At 28.9% G+C, this 19,753-nt stretch overlaps 2 protein-coding genes across 5 annotated transcripts in view; one reads left to right on the plus strand and one right to left on the minus strand.

The window, feature by feature from the left end:
- Positions 1–3,240: 3,240 nt before the first annotated feature.
- LOC106786964 (dual serine/threonine and tyrosine protein kinase-like) lies at positions 3,241–8,391 on the plus strand. 2 transcript variants are annotated; one of them, XR_001381720.1, is made up of 6 exons: positions 3,241–3,636; positions 4,274–4,418; positions 4,494–6,923; positions 6,999–7,142; positions 8,114–8,319; positions 8,379–8,391. XR_001381720.1 is itself a non-coding variant. In XM_014748899.1 (4 exons), exons 1-4 carry the CDS (start codon positions 3,634–3,636, stop codon positions 7,373–7,375), a joined length of 2,955 nt encoding a protein of 984 aa, XP_014604385.1. In that variant the 5' UTR covers positions 3,241–3,633; the 3' UTR covers positions 7,376–7,836. The 2 variants fall into 2 exon arrangements, 1 of the variants encoding a protein (XP_014604385.1); XM_014748899.1 differs by lacking the exons at positions 8,114–8,319; positions 8,379–8,391 and having other exon boundaries at positions 6,999–7,836.
- Positions 8,392–8,407: 16 nt separating this feature from the next.
- LOC106786973 (COMM domain-containing protein 7-like) overlaps positions 8,408–19,753 on the minus strand; it is a 17,561-nt gene continuing 6,215 nt past the window's right edge. Inside the window, exons 1-3 of one of the 3 annotated variants that reach the window (XM_014748917.1) lie at positions 9,933–9,971; positions 9,433–9,484; positions 8,408–8,964 (exon numbers count right to left, since the gene is read on the minus strand). In XM_014748917.1, the coding sequence (XP_014604403.1) occupies positions 8,789–8,964; positions 9,433–9,484; positions 9,933–9,956 (252 nt within the window). In that variant the 5' untranslated portion in view covers positions 9,957–9,971 and the 3' untranslated portion in view covers positions 8,408–8,788. Of the gene's footprint in view, positions 8,965–9,432; positions 9,485–9,588; positions 9,889–9,932; positions 9,972–19,753 lie in introns of those variants that run through there. The other 2 variants (XM_014748926.1, XM_014748934.1) reach the window with 2 other exon arrangements.

The following is a 19,753-nucleotide window of genomic DNA, read 5'->3' on the forward strand; positions in this document are numbered from 1 at the left end:
CTTACGGAGTTTCTTTACCCGAGCAAACGAAACTTTTTTAACATGCGACGATCAACACTGATTCTACTTTCCGATTATTTTATATTTTAATTTAACACGATGCAACACACGARTACCTCATTGCCTACGCGCTCGATTGCAATGATGTTCTGAAACAGAAAAAGAAAAAGAACAATTAATAACATCGCTATAATAAAAATCTATTAAAGTTATCATAGAAACGTTTGATAGAAAAATATACTTACTTTTAGTCTTCATTGATAACTGCAGGATGGGTTTCCTACCCTTAGGATGACGACGAATAAAATAAAATAAAATAAAACAATCTGTAAAACTGAAACATACTAAAGATTATATTATAGTACAATATTCCCTGTTAATCATTCCTGAAGACATTTCACACACTTTAAAAAATATTCTATCATAAAGAATCAATGTTAGATATAAAAAGTTTTCTAATCAGCGCAGTTGTCAAATGTTGTAATTAGATAACACGTTAGAAATAAAATGAATCAATAGTTTAATATACGTTACGTCGCGTTAGATCTTAATTCGATGAAGGACGGGAGGGGAATGAGATACGTTAGTGCTTATCCTTCGTCAAACGTTCGGCTGTTGTCGTTTTGTTTTCGGCTGTCTTTCTTCTGTTTTCACTTCGAGAAAGTCCTACAAATATACATACACATTCATAATTGCCTGTCGTTGAATGTTTATTTTCCTATTCTCTCTCTCTCTCTCTCTCTCTCTACTCTCGTTCTCACTCTTTCTATACATTTCTATATAGCTTAAAAAAAGAATAACGCTTACCTCGATGAATATGAAGATAAAAAAGAGTAAACACAATTGTTTTTTCTGAGTATATGTATTCCTGCTGGACTCTCCAATGTTTGAAAACCTAAGAGAAATAAAAAATAAAATTACGTTAGTATAATATAAAGAAAATCAAATATATGAGTGTATGTGTATGAGCTACTTATACTTATGCCTGTATGTGTTTATAGGTTATAAAAATTGAATTTAATACGAAATACTATCTTTGAAGACGTAATTATAAAAAATAATTGATTAGAGTATCATCAGAGATGGTAGTAAGTATCGATACTGTGAAAAAAATGTAGAAATTAGAAAAATATATTATCTAGTAACATTGGGGTGAGATTTGGCGCGAAACCGAGATACATCGATGATTATATTGTCACAGATATCTTCCATATTTTTTAATATTTCGTTTTGAAAACACTCACGTATGAAAATCTTATGTTTAGCTATCGTTTGATATATAATAAAAGGCTGTACGTTATATATATTTTGTAATTACCTGAGATTATGCGGGACGACGTATTATCCGTGCTATCTCCACCACCGACGCCAGGAAAAAGAAAGATGGAACATCAGCAAAGAGCGCTAATTGGCTAATAATTATTTAAGACGTCAAGTGACCAATAGTGATCGATTATGTATCAAATGACTGTTTCAATTTCTATACCTTAGGAGACGTCCTTCTAATTGGTCACGCAGGAGCGTTAAAATATTTACTTACATAAAAATAAAAAACATATTAAAATCAGAACGTTATAATTTTAATTTTTATTTATTAGATGTATTATTCCCTTTATACACATGCACAACGTTCGAAAGGGCATATAAACACAAAATTCAATAAAAGTAATTTGATAGAAGACAATGTCTCATTTCAACGGTGAATTTCGAAGGGGACGATACATAGATCATATATTCCGAGCTTTTAAACAACAATAGACACTTGAATCGATTAATTAACAATGATTTTAATACACTAATGCACTCTACTTATATTACAGGAAAATTATATCCTCGAAGTCATCACTGCGCAGAATCGTAAAAATAATTACATAAAATAGATAAAAATACTAAAATTAAAACATTATAATCTTAAATTTTATTTATTCTTCTATGTACTTCTTCTGTATTCTTTGCTACCGCTATTTTTTAAAAGCGTATATGACTTTAGCGACAATTATGGAAAGAATATGAACTACGATGTGCAATGGAATCATGCGTCTGCTGTGTCGATATATAAACTTCTGTAGGTAACTCTTTAACAAGAATTAATATGAGTTGATACATAATTAAACCTTTGCACACTTGATGCTTTATTCGTTCATAGTAAACCTTGCAATCCATCTTAATTCCTATTAGCATAACATTTAGTTTCTCATTATAGTGCACCGAAATAATTATTTTTCCGAAAGTCTTTCCATCTTTCCTAATATTTAAAAACAATTTGTTAAATTATCATTTCATTTTATTTAATGAAAATAAGAAATTTATTTATTGAACGATATTTAAAAAATGTTATGTCTAAAATAAATCTTTTTATTTTCAGATGTTTATTTGCAAATTAATGATAACATTTGAAAGATTATTTTTATCACGAATAAATTGTTGAATTAAATTTTATTAAGTTAAAAAAGTTACTAAGAGTATGTATCTTTAAATAATCCTATTTTTTAACATTTACGGTCAATTCCATACATATAATAGGATTGTAAATAACGTATATGTCAACTAAACCTGTTGTCGAACATCAACATTTTGGATTCTTCTCACATGGAGGAGTAATTGCTTTGATTGTTGTTTGCTGGAACTATCGTTTGATTTTTCATCGAGAGGTCGACCAGGGTTGCGTCTGATATTTTAAAATAAATAATCACGAGCGTATAACACATATCGTAAAACGCACGCAGAATCCATTTTATAAATTTTATCTTACGATAAAAAGAAAAATAAGAAAAATTAGAAAAAGAATTAGCTTATCGACTCGTTACTGTTACTTTCCAATACTCTTCTTACTCATCGATATTTTAAATACAATGTTTGGTTAGAAATATACAGAGTGCCCCAAAAATTATAAAATTATAAATTCTTTAAATGATAAAAAACAATATTATTGTAAATCTATTTATAAAAGAAATGATCAATGATCTTTCATTTATTATTATTTTTTTTCTTTTTCATTTTTCTTTTTCTCGATAAAACAATTTTTGAAACGCTCTATACGTGTATTCGTAAGTATAATATTTATCAAGGTCTATTGAAATGACGCGTTCTATTTATCTTGCTTTTTAAATATGTAAGTAATAATATATGTGTAAGTAAAACACGATGCGCTCTGAATTCATATGATTTTTCTCAATTTAAAATTAGCGCGTGTTCTTGAACGATCGGAAATAACCGAAGAAAGACGAACATTGTCGAATCGATGCAGTAGACCGATATGCGTCGATTGGTTATCATCATTATTTGGATATTGTAGACTTACTGTTTTTAAACAAACTATACGAGAGCACACGACGATTCTAAACATTTTTTATTCCTTTCCATTTCAAACCTCTCTCTGTTTCTTTCCTCCCTTATTCTTCTTATCTTTCTTCTTCTTCTTCTTCTCCTGTTGGAGTTTATTATTACACCGAACTGTCAAAACAGATCAGTTAGATTTACGTGAAATACGTGATTTTTAATTCAACAACCTAGAAAATAAGTGTATTTATTAATATTCCAGTTATGTGAGGAACCAGTTAAATCTCAGGATCTTATGAATTATTCCTACGTCAGTTGGAAAAAATATTTAATCTAATTACTTGTTGTCTGCCGATGGTACCACTCATTTTATTTATTTTAATGTTTTTTTCATTTACTCTATCTATCTATCTATCTATCTCTCTCTCTCTTTATACGTATATCTCTTTTTATTTTAACACTTATATTAATTTTCTACGTACACGTGTATGTTTTGTAAATATTTACAAATAAAAAAAAAACGACAGATTGTTAAAAATAAAGTATATTTTACTTAGGTGAGTTGAAAAGTTTTGAGCTTCAACAACAAAACAAACTTTTATTAAAAATTTCAAACAAATTGTTTCTATATTCAGGCTCAAAACTATCCAACCAACCCACGTGTGAAATTATTTGATGTATATTACATGAAATATTAAATTGTCTATTATATTTTACTTTTCAAAATTAAATATTACTCTGTGTGTGCGATAAAATATAATTTTAATTACTAATTTTTGTAAGCTTACAAAAAAGTATCTCTTATGAAATAAAAATTATTTACTTCAGATTTAATATTAATTTTTTAATGTAATATTTAATAAACAATAAAACTAAAATATATATATGATTTCACACATATATAAAAGTAATAATCTGTCATTTTTATTATTAAAATTAATCATGAATATATATATGTTTTGTAATTTTATTTATATTTTAAATAATATTTTAGATAAAAAAGGAAGACTTAAAAATGGTATGCAAGTTACCACACGAATTCAAAAGATACCAACGCAATCGTAATCAATTAAGACAAATTTTAGATGAGACTCAACGTTCTCTCGAAGCTATTAATTCAGAAAATTTTTTCCATGGAGGTAAATATTTAATAATATAGAGTATTCTATATATATTTTAATATTATATTTAATTATCATTTATCGATATTTCAGAAAATATCATTGAACAACTGTTACCGCCATTAACATTAAGTAGAATCCTACACATTTTGCAAAATTCTCCAGCCATAGTCGTCCTTGGTCAAGACAATAAATCCAAAGCAGCGTTGATAAATAATTTACTTTCCACTGATATTTTACCAGCAACAAACGGCTTATGGAGGTGGGCCAAATTTACTTACGGTCATACGAATCAGGCCAGTTTAGTGGTGGGTTTGGAATATGAAGTTGTAGGTAAATTACAAGCCAACGAAAAAGTATGGGGTACACTTCCAATTGAAGATTTGACTAAATCTGAAAACGAAGATGTTGATTGCATAACAGTTCTCGAAGTTAAACTTGATTTGAGTATATTAAAAGATGGAGTACAAATTTATGTTGCTCCAAGTAATGGAGCAGTTAAAACCCTTGCTAAAGGAACTCTTGGCATTCTACCAATATTTCTTTACGCCTTGAGTGACTATCCTTTATCGGAACAACAACTGGAAGAATTAAGAGACCTGAAAGAAACATATCCTTACAAACCTGTATTATTTGTGTCGTCTCTTATAAATATTTCATTGGATAGTATAGATGGAGGATTAACTGAATCAGAACAACATAGACTACAAAGTACACTAACTCAGTGTGATAATAATCTACTTAAAGATAAGGATGATGTTGATTTAGATCAAATAAATTCTCTTGGATTAATGTGGCTAGATCAACTGAATAATTTAGGCTATCTTGGAACAGAAGAATCCGTTGAAGTTGAACAATTACCATGGTTGGTTGGCGGTCAATGCATTAATTCTAGCAATATAATAAACTCACGCAAAAAAATGGATAGAATTTTATATTTTATTCGAGGTTGCCTTCATAGTTATCTTGTTAATGCCAGTAATTTTTTAAATGAAGTACATACAACAAGTTTACGTAAATTTATCTTAAGTGCCTTTGATATGGCACGTCAAATTCAGATTACTCCTAAGAGAATACAATATGCTCAACAGAAAGAAAATGAATTGTATGCTAATCTGATGAAAATTGTTAATGACAAGCAAGAGGAATTAATGGAATTGATAGAAAATATTATTCAAGAAATGAGAAACGATATTATTTTATCTACCGATGATTTGCAACAATATCAAAACTTTCCTTTTGGTACGAACGAAAGAGCAGAATGGTCCGTGACGGTGCGAGCAGCTACTTCGGAGATGCAAAGATTTGTACTTGGACGTTTGCGTGAAAGAGTTGCAAAAAAGCTTGTAAGCTCTGTAGAATGTTTAAGAGAAACATTTATAGGCACGTTACAACGGTGCTTATTGAGTCTAGAAAAAACTTGTGATCACGATTCTTCTTTATTAGCTAGCGATGCCTTAAAACAAATACTTTCTGCAGCTTACAATGTGGAACTTCATAACTCCTCCCCATCTCTCGTACATTCTTTTCTAGAAAGATTACGGCAACTTTTTAAGTCTCTTCCTTTGCCATGGTCTCCTACACCAACCTTAGATGGATCTTGGAGGAGAAAAGCTACCATCGATGTTCTAAATTCTTTATCTGCAGCAAGATTAGCAAAAACAATTTCAATGCAATTCAGAGATAAATTAAAAATGTCTCACGATGCATTTCAATCTTCTTTAAAGTCTCTTGAAAATCATTGTTCTGGAAAGTTAGAAAGGACAGAGGAACAAAGGGTAGCCATTAGAAAATTTTATGCGCCAAGATTAGCTAGATTGTACTTGGAATCCACATCGATGATTGATGCTGTTCGTTTTGGTATACCACATTACGGTAAAGAAATTGGTCGTGGTCAATATGGTGTAGTATTTGCATGTAACGGGTGGGGAGGAGCTCCGGGACCTTGTGCTGTCAAATCTGTTATTCCACCAGATGAACGACATTGGAATGATTTAGCGATGGAATTTTACTACACCAGATCGATACCAGATCATAAAAGAATTGTAAAATTAAGAGGTTCAGTCATAGATCAAGCTTATGGAAGTGGTTATGGAATGGGAACTGCAGTCTTATTAATTACAGACCGCTTAAGTAGAGATTTGTATTGTGGAATACACGCAGGATTATCTTGGTTGGAACGTTTGCAAATTGCTATTGATGTCTTGGAAGGAATACGTTATCTTCATTCTCAAGGACTTGTTCATAGAGACATTAAGTTGAATAATGTGCTCCTTGATACAGAAAATAGGGCTAAACTGACTGACCTTGGCTTTTGTATCACTGAAGCTATGATGTCAGGAAGTATAGTAGGTACACCTGTTCATATGGCACCAGAACTTCTTTCTGGACATTATGACAGTAGTGTAGATGTCTATGCCTTCGGCATTCTGTTCTGGCATTTATGCGCCGGGCATGTCAAAGTGCCAAACTCCTATGAACAATTTCAAAACAAAGAACAATTATGGACTAATGTGAAAAAAGGTGCAATTTATTATTTGACATTGTTGTCTCATGTTTTTATACTTTTTTACTTAATAAATGAATTCTTTAAAAAAGGCATTAGACCAGAACGCCTGCCACATTTTGATGAGGAGTGTTGGAGACTAATGGAACAATGTTGGTCTGGGGAACCTTCTAAACGGCCGTTACTCGGAGCAATTCTTCCAGTACTTGAATCTATTCAACGAAAAGCAGAAAGAGGCAAGTCGTTACAACAACACAACGAGCTACAACAGAATTCTACATCTGATTCTATTAATTTTGCACTGGCACTAGCAGAATCTCATAATCAAAGAGGTGCCATTGTCAATCTTCCTTTAATCAAACGTAGGAAATTTCGAACAATGAAACCTCCTGTCTTAAACATTACAAATATCTTTCAGAGAAGTTTTTGTACCGATGCAAATCTGTATATGCAATTGCGGGAATTTTAAATAATTTTTTACTAGTTTTTTTTTTACCTGCTATTGCTAGGTAATTTTACAGACTTCTTTTAAAAGTTCTTGTTAAAATGTTTAAGATAAATGCGAGAGATGTGCTTTAATAATAATATATTAATCCATTGCTTTTGCATTCACTAATCTGATATTTCTACATAAATAGTATTTTCACAATGACAGTATTAATCTGGCAAATATAATATTAAATTTATTTATCATGTATAGAATGCAAAATGCATCCTCTTTTATGTATTTCAATTTTTTTAAATTGACTGATTATGTTCCTATGGAAAACATCTCTTATATTTAAATGTAATAATTGCCAATATTGCATGAGCTATAATGTAATGTTAGGTGTAGAAATTAACTCGGTGGCTTGAATAAATACTAAATTTGTTTTAAATAGGCACTGAATTAATAAATACTGATATTAGATTTTTTTAAAATAGTAATTTTGCTTTCTCTCTCTCTCTCTCTCTCTCTCTCTCTCTCTCTCTCTCTTTCTCTTTCTCTTTCTTTCTCTTTTTCTCTTTCTCTCTCTTTCTTTCTGTAATGTATAATATATTCGTTGTTGAAAAATAAATAAAGATTTTCTATTTTGTATTAATATTCGCATACTATCATTTGGCCTTTTAATTATCCAATAAATAAGATATCAAAAAATCTATGCAAACTATGTTAAAGTTTAAATGAATTTCATTTAAAATTGATAATATTCTATGTTGATTTCAGATAACAGATTATGCAGAGTCCAAACTGTTTGATTAATGCAACGGAACTTTAATTTTAAAGCTGTTAATACGCCTACCTAAGAGACTAGTTTATCTTACAAACAATTTAAATGACGGATATATATAGTATTATAAAACCTACTTCGATAATATGATTTTGAACAATTTTTTAAGATGCCCAAATGAATGGAGGAATAATCTCTGAAGGTATGTCGAAGAAATTTTTTTTAATGTCATACAAAATAATCTTTGAGGAAAATTTTTAGATATTTGGAAAAGAAATTAATCTGCTTTCAATCTTATCGATAAAAGATAAATTATTTATACATTTATAAAAATGTATGACTATCAGATGTCCAATATTGTTACAAAATTCTTACTATTTATCTAAATAGAAACAAATATTACTTTAACATGTTTGCTACTGTACTGCGAAGAAGGGATTCTGATCACAGCCAAGAAATTATTGTTTGTGTTGATTATTACTAAGAATGTGTAACATTGGAATCTCAATGGAAATTATGTTATCGCAGTTAAGTGACATTGATAGCAAACGTGTTAATGTATTTAAATGTAACACGTTATTCATTAATTTAAAATTACCATCAAATTAATTATATGTCAGTGATATATAAAATATTTATATTATTTTGACAAATGTATTAATTAAAAATATTCAAACCAATAGGTCGAGGTTAATCTTTGCTTTCTCTAAATCATGCAGAAATTTATAAAATTCAGGAATACTCATCTCGATGAAGTGATCTTTTATTCTGTTACCTTCATCGAGAGACAATTTTAATTGCAGAAAAGATTTGCCAACTTTATCTGAGTCGTTGCTTGCTGCGGTTACTGTAAAAATAAAAAAACAAAATTAATTTTAACATTAAACGTATCATAAACAATCAAATAAAATAAGGTATATTGTTCGCTATCCAATTGGCTAAAATCTTATTCTATAATATATGAACATATATACTTTTTTTAAAGTATGAATAGGTATACATGAAGTGTTGGTAGGGTTAATGTTAAGTTACATGACAATAAATGTAATAACAGTATTTATTTAATTTATTTAAATATTTCACTAATATTGTATATTAGTTTCTAGTATCTCGAACATTACTACTTAAAATATATATTTTTATATACTTCTTATAAGGAATACACATTAAAATTGGAATGTACATAAACGTAGTTATAGAAATTTGTAATAATAAGTTGTATTAAGTCATTAAAATAATATTTTTACGCTTATACTTTCAATATCAGACTTATCATTTATTGTCAACTTTTGTATTTGAGGTTAGTTTTACTTACCACCGAATCTCCAAGACACGTCAAGTATTTTACTGATTGTTTTCTCCATTTTCTGTAAATATATTTTCAATTAAATGCTTTCATAAATATTCCCATCATATTCAAACAATTGTAAAACTAAAATGGTTAGTCAAATTAGGAACAATTCACTGTTACCAGTAAACATCTCATAATACCAAAATGATAAAAACGATTATTTATCGATTAGAAAAAGAAATAAATAATCAAATTCGAAGAGATGCATTTTTTGATAAAATATTAATCTCGAGGACGAAACATGTGACACATTAAATTTTATACGCGCACAGCAATGAAAACATGTATACATATGCACATATATGTATGTGTGATATGTAATATACGTAGCTCAAAAGGTCAACAGAATTAAATTACAATTTTAACGAAGTCCAACTTGTCTTTGCTAGGAATAATAGAAAGAAGCTTTTTCCAAATGAAAATGTACATGCATAAAAGATAACGTTTTGTATTATCGTATTTACTATAGTATATGTGTAAAAAAACATAAGTGAATTCGAAACGTATATGTAATAGATAACCCTTTTCAAAGAAGTAACATAGGAAATAAAACATTAAATTATTTTTATTAACACACAATTTGATAAATACTTATTCAATAAAAGGGTTAAATGTAAATACAAATATTTATGTTCATCAACGATAATAATAAGATTTTTCATATCAAAATATTTAATTCAATGATTTCAACACTTTCTAATACATTTCATATTTCTTTTTTGTTATTTTTAATTTAATATAAAATGCATTAAGACACGTTTATACATAGATTAGTATGTATTTATGAAATATTTTATATAGTTGATGATAAAAATTGCGAACGTGTAAGCGACTTGGAGAAAAAGTTAAAAAAATTTAATCGAAATAATAAACGTGTGTTCTTATTGTTTAATTTAATCGACAATGTTAATAAGAACAAAATATTTGTGCAATATATTTGTAGAGATTTTAAAATGAAATAAGCGTGCCTGTATATAGATAAGCCCTTTGATTGGTTGACCTAACGCGTCTTCTACTACTTTAATCAAATTCGATAACGATTTAATGCATAAATTCATAGACGATTTCCTCGGTTAACCTCCTTTTAATTAATCTCGCATAAATCGTGCTCCGGTGGTAGATAAAATATAATATTCGCAAGAAAATCGGCTAACTTGAAATAATTCAATTTCCACAGTCTATCGGTCAATTATCTCTCAGTGGTTTATTTTACGCTTCGTTTATGCTTCGAGTTATTAAAGAGTAATACAATTGAATTTATCTAAGAGGAAATAAGAATAATAAACGAAATTTAATAATAAACATTTAATTATTTGTTTTTTACCGATCTTGTAATCGAGATTATAAAATATACGTTTGTGGATGCGATTACGAGAGACAGAAGAGATCGTTTTTATAAACGAAGCATGTCAACTTTGAATATAAGTAATTCGTTTATTCGACGCCATTGCATTCGAAATTGTCAGCCGTAATTCGGACGACGTTACGATCTCGATTGAATTCGTGTTTCTAAACTCAACTCTAATAACAATTTAGTTTTATCGCAATGTCGATCCTCGAATATATACGACTATCAATCCGTTATGCTAATTAAATAACGATCTCGTCGAAAAATATATTTATACAATGACATTAAATTAGTATTATCTCGGGGTATTATATTAGGTGTTGTGCGCATGCGTGACAGTTTTCAATAGAAAATTGAAATGCTAATTCACTTGTTACAACACGAACGCAACATTTAAAGAGATTACACACACAACCATAATTTATTTTATATTAAAGGGTATTTATAAATTAATTAAAAGATTTCAGATAAATATTTTATTTTATTATTATACAAATATATTATCGTATAATTTTATTTATATATTACCAGGAAGAGTTGTGGACATGCTTGATAATTCTCAATAAAAGAAAATAGGGTTACCAATTTATTATCTATTATATTTTGAGATTAATACAGTAAGGTATTTATTAATTTAATTATTAATTTAATATACAAGGTGTCCCAACAGAAGGAGGTCACCTAAATATTTTCTTTGTTTTGAATGATATAAAAAATGTTTTAGATATACTTCGGTTTCAAAAGTGGTATGTCATGAATAAAAATTTGTCTTGTAAGGTCATTTTAAGATCTTTCTTATAAGATCATTCAGAAGCCAGGAGTCATGAGCCAAAAACTAAAAAATTGTCTGTAATCATTTTATAATTTAATTTCATAGTTAACCCGCTTGTGCGTAACATCTTGCGCATAACTAATATAAGTAACCTTTTCACATCAGTAAGTCTTCCACCTATTAGGATGAAATATAATACTATAACAAAAATGATTTATACCTATTTAGTTTTTTTTCAATAAGTTTCATGAAAAAAAAAAAAAAAAGAACTGAGCATCGACATTGTTCAAATGGTTATTTCTTAACGGCGGGAATTTTCAAACTAGAATAACAGTAAGTTACGCTATAATGCCATTTTAGATAAATCTTTAGGACGCTAGGTTAGTAAATATACTTGATATAGCCAGGAAAAGGGAAAAGGAAAAAGAAAATAAAGTAAAATAAGAAAAAGAAAAAAGGAAGAAAAGGAAACGGAAAAGAAAAAAGAAGGTAAATGGTACAAGGGTGTTTCGGAAACCGTTGGAAACTAATAAAACGCATGCTGCTTCTCTGTGATAGCGGTTACAAATACATATATACACTAGTCTACGTATAAATGTAAGTGTAAATATATATATGTATGTGTTTACGAGCAACCACAAGTAACTTACTGCCGCAGGAAGTAAATTTGCGAAGGAAAGGTTTGTTTCTTTGCCGTTAAGATGTTATAAATTAGAAGAGAGGAATCTGACAAGGGTATCGAATATAGTCTATTCGTGGTAAAGGTTAGTTAAGGGATGATAAGAACCTCAGAGAGAGAGAGAGAGTAAGAAAATCTCTAACCTTCTTCAATTCTCTCGATACACACACAAAGACACACATACATGCACACGCATTTTCCTTCACTCTCTTTGTTCTACTACTACATTGTTTCACATAAATAAGACTTTCTATTAACAAAATATATTAATTCCTTGAATAACTCTATTAACAAAAATCACACACACACACAAATAAATCGATAAGGTAAAGATTATTTTTTCGCGTATAAAAATAACGAATATAATTGAATTCATTTATTGGATTGATCAATAAGTAATATGTGGGAAATTTGTTTTAAATAGAAAATATTAATATGTCGCCAATTTACAAATATAAAATATTAAAATGTATTTTAAATAAGACAATATTTTCTATATACTGTTATTTATTAATACGAAATGTTGTCAAAGATTTTATTCGAATGACCAAAAAAATATCTATAGCATAGATTTATTTTTCAACAGATCAAATATATTAATGACTTTTTATTTATTCGAATATAAATCAATACAAATTTCCATATTACTTTATGTTGTTCAAACCGATAAATTAATAAATACGCTTGGTTATATATTTTCTTGACAAATTTATCAGATAAAAATTTCATTCTCTCTTTTTCAAAAAAAAAAAAAAAATAAGTAACAAATATTTACAAAATGACACTCTCTCTCTTTCTCTCTCTCCATCACTATCTTTCCCTGTTTATTTTAATCTCATTCGTTTTCGGATTTCAGTAAGGTTGGTCTATAAGATAGAAATATTTTTTGAAAAGTGCGAATACTTTGTCTAATGTAAGCGAGAAAGAGAAAGAGAAAGAAAGAGAGATTCGTGAGACATACCAACCGCGCGCGGCAGAAGCATAATAAATATAAATGTAGCTAAATGTCCGTGGCAAAGTGGAAATAATACCCTTAAACGTAACCATTTTAAGAAAACGTACCGGGCGTTCTTTCCATAGGAGGAGGTGTCACTACGATAAGAAATGAAAAATTGTACGCCCCGTTAAATAAATACGTCCAACTAGAATTTTCTTCTCTCGAAAAGGGGAAAGAAGACAATCTCGGAAATTTCTTTCTTTATTTCTCTTACTCTCCTTATTCACGTTACAAAATGTAATTTTACTTTCACTTTTTCGCAAAGTACTCGACATAGAGGAAAATGGGATCGCAAAGAGATCACATTTTAAATTCATAACTGTTTTCAAGTATTATATATACTCATATACGTTTTACGTATATGAATGTGTGTATATGTATATAACATATATACAATATATATATATTAACTTGTACTACTACTTGTATATAATATATATATATATATATATATTAACTTCGATGACATCGATTTTACTCATGCGTTTTCCACGTACGAGACGCAACAAACGATTTCTATGGAAATAACTATTTTATCGGAAACGATAACTCGTGTACGCGTCGACGTTCTCCATTTAAATATCGCGCCGTATTTCGATATCTCTTTTATACAGAGAAAGAGTGAAGTAGAGAGCGTGAATTTCATCTAAAATTCTTCTTTCACATTGTTTTACTTTATTTCTATATTTTTTCATTTGATCAAAGCAAAGTATTCCCATTTTACAAAACTAGCTTATAAAGTTTCTTTCGTTATAATTAAGTTGCAAAAAGTTATTTGATTAAGCTGGGTACCGGTGGGGGGGGGGTAATCATATTACTCATTTCTTTCTCTCTTCACTTTTTTTTTATTTATTTATTTTTTTTAATAAGATTATTTCGGAGAAACCTGTCGAATAATGTATAGGTGTATCCAAAGCTACGATATCGCATAAATACAAATATGATTTACTCGTAACTTCGCAAGAGTAAAACAGAGATGAATGTCTGTCTAGCTGAATACAAGGTCTCTAAGAACCTATAGACCAACGTACCCAACTTAAACCAATACCAGACCAGCATAGTAAGTACACCTAAAGAACTAACTAACGAGCTATAACTTTTTCATGCAAGTACTTGCCGAAAGTTACGAAAATGGGGCCGAAACTTGAGAGTACGACTTTACCATGCTTTTCTAATTTCCTAAGGCACGACGTTTTCCTCGGCTGACGTACCTTCTTTTATTATATATATATACTTTTCATCCATTCCCTCCCACTAACCCCTTCCTCTATCCTATCTTTGCCTTTTAACGAAAATCAAATTTATTTGAGTTTCAGATGATTCCGGTGAAAAAAATTTAACTGATTACAAAATACCACCATCTTTCTTCTTTATTTTATATATTGTTAAGTTCTGAGGTTTTCCTTTTTTTAATGAAAATTTAAATTAAGCGATTGGTATAGATTCTAGTTAAAGGTTTATTGTTAAAATTATCATTATATATGTTTTTCTTTATCTTTTCTGTCTCCTATTTTTTGTTTAATCTAATTTATACTACTGACAGATGATTGTTTGTTTTATATTTACAAATTAGGATAAAATTTCATACTTTTTCTCTCTATCCCCCACTATCTATCCTTTACTTTCTATTATTTAATTAATTTATGTGTACGAACCGATCTCTCATAATATTTTTTTACGTACGAATTTGAATAAACTCTTTCACATACGATAAGAGAAAAAGTCACGTATGTATGTGTATATGTAATGTAGGTATAATTAGGACAGACGAGTCATTAGAATAGACAAGTTATATGCAAACACATACACATACATATATATATATATCTATATATGTACTACATATATACATACATATATATATAAATCATAAGAGGAAGCAAAACTACGTCAGGTTTGAGCTGCTTTAGTAATAAGTTAACTAAGTTTCTACGCGCGTAGTTGCTAAAGGAGATTACCGTCGAGTTATTATAATTGCGATGCATAAATATCATCTTCCTTGTCTCTCTTTTTCATTTTTTTTCTCTCTTATACATATATACACACATACACACATACACACACATTGTCTTCGTGTTTTTTCTCTCGTCTTTCTCCCACCCACGAATAATTTCGTATCGGCAACTCGTGTTACCGGTTTGCAAACCCATTCGATAATTAAAACTCGTTATATTACCTACTTCCAATTTTTTAATATCCTTTCACTTTTATTCATTAATTCGCAGTAGATGCGAATTAAATCTTGGCCGAGATAATATTCTTATGAATTAGGTCACAAACTCTCTTTATTCGATTACATCGCGATGAAAAATATCCGATAAAAGAAATAAATCTTTCTCTTATTTTATTTTATTCTTTGTCATCCATTATTTCAATTTTATTATTTTACATAGTTCCTTTTTTCTATGTAGATTTTTCTGTTTTCAAACCATCGATATATTACATCATTCTATTTTCACTTTATCGAAAGATTATTCATATGAATGTGTTGAAAGAATATACACGTACTGTACTGTTAGATGAATCATTTAATTTTTAATTGCCAAAAATATTTCGGTTATCTTTATGAGAAAAAAAAAATAATGGTTCGACATAAAGTTAGGCTATTTTGATGTCAAGAATTTTTCCATTAACGTTAACCTTTCCTTTTTTTATTTTTCCCATCACGAAATTTCAAGGCAGTTGGCCAATATTTTCAAATAAAACCCAATTTTTTCTCGTTCGAGTAGAACGTCGAAAAAAAAAAGTGATTAATTGTCAAGGTACGATATTAAAAAAAAAAACAAAAAAATAATAATAACAAAATACGTCGTCGGGTTTCACGCGAGCGTAGAAGGAAGCCAGCCACGTTTGGTTTCTTGATCGAATCTAAAAAAAAAGAGAAAAAAAAGTATGTTGCAGAAAAAAGACTAATAATAGTTCAAGGCTAACTACACACACATACTCGGGATCATATTTTTTGTTCTTTTACAGAACAACTATTCTAACGTTTCGTTAAATACGAATAATGCGATGGGACGTGATAAAGGGGGGAAAAAAAAAACACAAAACAAAAAGAAAATAGGTGAAAGAAAAAGATTAAAGCCTTTTTTTTCCTCTGTGGTAACGTGCAAATAGTAAAACGTGTGAAGAAGTTAAAAAAAAAATAATAACAAAAAGGAAAAGAAAATAACGCGTAGGAGGAAGAAAAAGATAAAAGTAGAAAAATCTCTCCCACAGAGCTTCCATTCAGCAGACAGAGATAAAAACAGAGACAGAGACAGAGAGAGAGAGAAAAGGAGAGAGCAGAAAAGAGAGAGAAAGAGAAAGAATGTCTCATTAAAACACCTCGTACTGGGTCTAACGGATATAAACTTATTATCTTCAGTTAGGAATCTTTGCGTGTATTCGAACGGGTTTTAGCCATTGTTATTTGCTAATGATTCAAGTGAACTATCGATAATATTGCACTAACATTAGAAGACTAACTTTACTTCCTACACATATATGATATATATATGTATATGCATATATTTAGATTGCTGGTTAGTAAGTGTAAAATGAAAAATCACCTGTTATTTCGTTCCTACCTCGAAAATCAGCTTACAATATCGGATAAGTTGTCCTCGTTAATTAAACTAAAGCCGCGTCGAGCTAAATTGGTCATTATCAGACCTAGTTGAAGTTTTACGTAAGTTCTAACTATAGTTAGCTAATATTTGTATATACTATTAAATACCTTTAGATACTTATATGTATAAGTGTGAAAGGTATTTATGTGTGTGTGTGTGTATATGTTTATGCATAAATATATACAGGATGTTTCAAAATATGTGAAATGATTTCATTATGGGTAAAATAAGAATAACAAAGAGTTCATTGAATTTTATTAAGGTTTTGAAAAAAAAATTCAGATATATCCCATGTTTTAACAAATCACTTATCAAAATTTTGAGATATATATATTTAAACATTATTTTTGTAATAATTTGAATCGAATAATCGATATATACATACTTAATTATTACTTCAATTTCCTAGGAACATAATATATTTAATACATATTCTATTTTAATATGTATATGCATTTTAAAATAATCCAAAATTCATGATTACATTTATTAATTGTATTTAAAATTATTTTAATCAAAGAATCGATACATACTTACATATGTATACTTATTAATCATCTATAAATATTAAAAAATAAATAAATATTTATCTTTATAAATACGAAACATGCATCAGTAAAAACAAAAGGTAACTTTCGATGCATTCATTGTATGTTTTTTTTTTATTTCTACAAGCTTATCTTATAACACACGTATTTATTGTTTATTTTTACGCTTAGTAATAATCAGGAATTTTCATATTTCAGGAAATTATTCCTTTATTAAGTACACATAGAAAAAAACATTGAGAATAACGTGATAAGAGGTGAAGCATAACATACGACACAACTTATTTTGATTTTGAACGGCGCAAAGATAAGACGTAAGGGGTTTCCTATCCCCGTAAGAATTTATTCCTACATAATCAATTAATATTTTATTACAGAATTTTATATTTAATTAATTTTCATTTGATTTAGTTGATTTCATCCAGTCATAATCGATGGTGTGAATATTTTGAAATTAAGTAAGAACCATAATTACTAGATCTCATATTTTTCTATGGTTTCAAAAAGATTTTTATCATAATCTCATTATTTTTACGATTTTAGAAAAATCATTGAAAATTCATCATTTACAAATTTATTCATTTACAAATGGTTCTTCGACGCAGCAACTTTCCCATGGTGACATCCGTTAATCGATATTGCTTACGGTGTCCATAGAATTTGTATGGTGCAATGTAAGCAGTGTTGAGTAAGCAATGGCTGATGTTCGATGTATTAGAAAATTGTAACTTCTCGTTTCGTTAATTAATTGTAATATTAATGAAATGATTTATCGAATCAATTATTATATTTGATTACGCGTTGCGATTCTTATTTACATTTTATTGATTTAAATTCATTTTATTTATTGTTGTATTAAATTCACATAAATAATTCGTGACACGTTCAAACGATTTTAATTAATTGTTCAAATAATTATTTGCAAATATTGTAACTTTTTTTTTAGTTTTATACTAATGTTATATTTATTATTTCACGTAAGTATTAACGCAATTAGTATAAGTCTGTAAAAATAATCCTATCTTAATGAAATTTATTTTTTTTTAAGGATAGAATGCAACGTGATATTTTTTCGTTAGTATTTTATTAAAATTTTCTTCGGTGAGAATAAGTGTTGAAGTTCAAAGTTTCTCTAGTGCCCAATTATGCCAAGGATGAAAGGTTCAATATAGGGACAGGTTACTGGTTGTATTCATAGATATTTCTTGTTCGAAACTAGCATAAGCGATCATTAGTAAGACCTTTGATTTTGCTCATGAGTGAATCCCAATATATATAATTTTTCTATATGCGTGTATTTATTTTAGATCAGGTCAGAGTGATCTTCTTGTTTGTCATCAAATTTAATTCATTCAATTAACAGTACAATTAATTAATAAATTGGGTGTATCAATTGTACAAGAGTATTATTAACGTAGGAACATGTGCTGAGAATCTCTTGAAACATTATTCAACTTGTTAATATTTGATGTAATAACATATATATAATTATATATATAATTGTTTCTAAATTTATCGGTGTATTAAATTTTTGCGAATATCAGCAAACGATTAACAAACTTTATGGTGTGCATGTATTTCAACATATAAAGCTTACATAATCAAATAATAGTTCAGTGTATTCCTGACTGGATAAATCCGACAGTTTTGTTCTGTCATGTATTAATTTGTACTTGCGTTTATTTTCTAAACTCACTCTTCCGATTTCTTTCATTCTTTTTTACCGTGTGTGTTTTTGTTGTTGTTGTGTCGTTGTTGCTGTTGCTGTTGCTGTTGCTGTTGTCGCAATAAATATAGGTAGATAAAGAAAACGCGTTTTCACGCTCGGATTTCGTGACCGTTTTTGAAGCGAATTTCGAGTTTTCGATGGATTAGGATTCCAATAGGTTATATCGATTTTCCATTGAAAAGGGTTTGAGCTATCCGATTTATATCAGATTTATTCTATAGGATGAATTGGCTTGAACGACGCAAAAAAACGTTGACCAGAAAAAGAAAAAAAAGAAGAGAACTGATATCTAACCAAAGAAATAAAATTTCATTGAAATTTATCGGCAAATGACCAAATTTCTATCTATTTCGATTTTATATATTTGAGATAATATCGATATCTTCCTATGGTTTTTACCCCCCTTTGCAAAGTACTATATTATATACACTTTAAGTGTTTATAATTTACGCGTTCATTTGCGATCAACATCGATGTAGATCGAATTTGTTAATGTCCTGATTATACTTTTGTATATGCAATTAACGTTAATGGAATGAATCTGTAAATTGGAATGAGAGAATATCGAATTTTCTAAAAACATAGTAGATATATATATATA

Source organism: Polistes canadensis, unplaced genomic scaffold, assembly GCF_001313835.1.
Source record: "Polistes canadensis isolate GaletaPanama2010 unplaced genomic scaffold, ASM131383v1 scaffold_3, whole genome shotgun sequence".
Taxonomy (NCBI): domain Eukaryota; kingdom Metazoa; phylum Arthropoda; class Insecta; order Hymenoptera; family Vespidae; genus Polistes; species Polistes canadensis.

Coding starts and splice junctions, on each gene's coding strand:
- LOC106786964 (XM_014748899.1), top strand. Junction 4,419..4,493: donor AGAAAATTTTTTCCATGGAG/GTAAATATTTAA, acceptor TCGATATTTCAG/AAAATATCATTGAACAACTG. Junction 6,924..6,998: donor ATGGACTAATGTGAAAAAAG/GTGCAATTTATT, acceptor TCTTTAAAAAAG/GCATTAGACCAGAACGCCTG.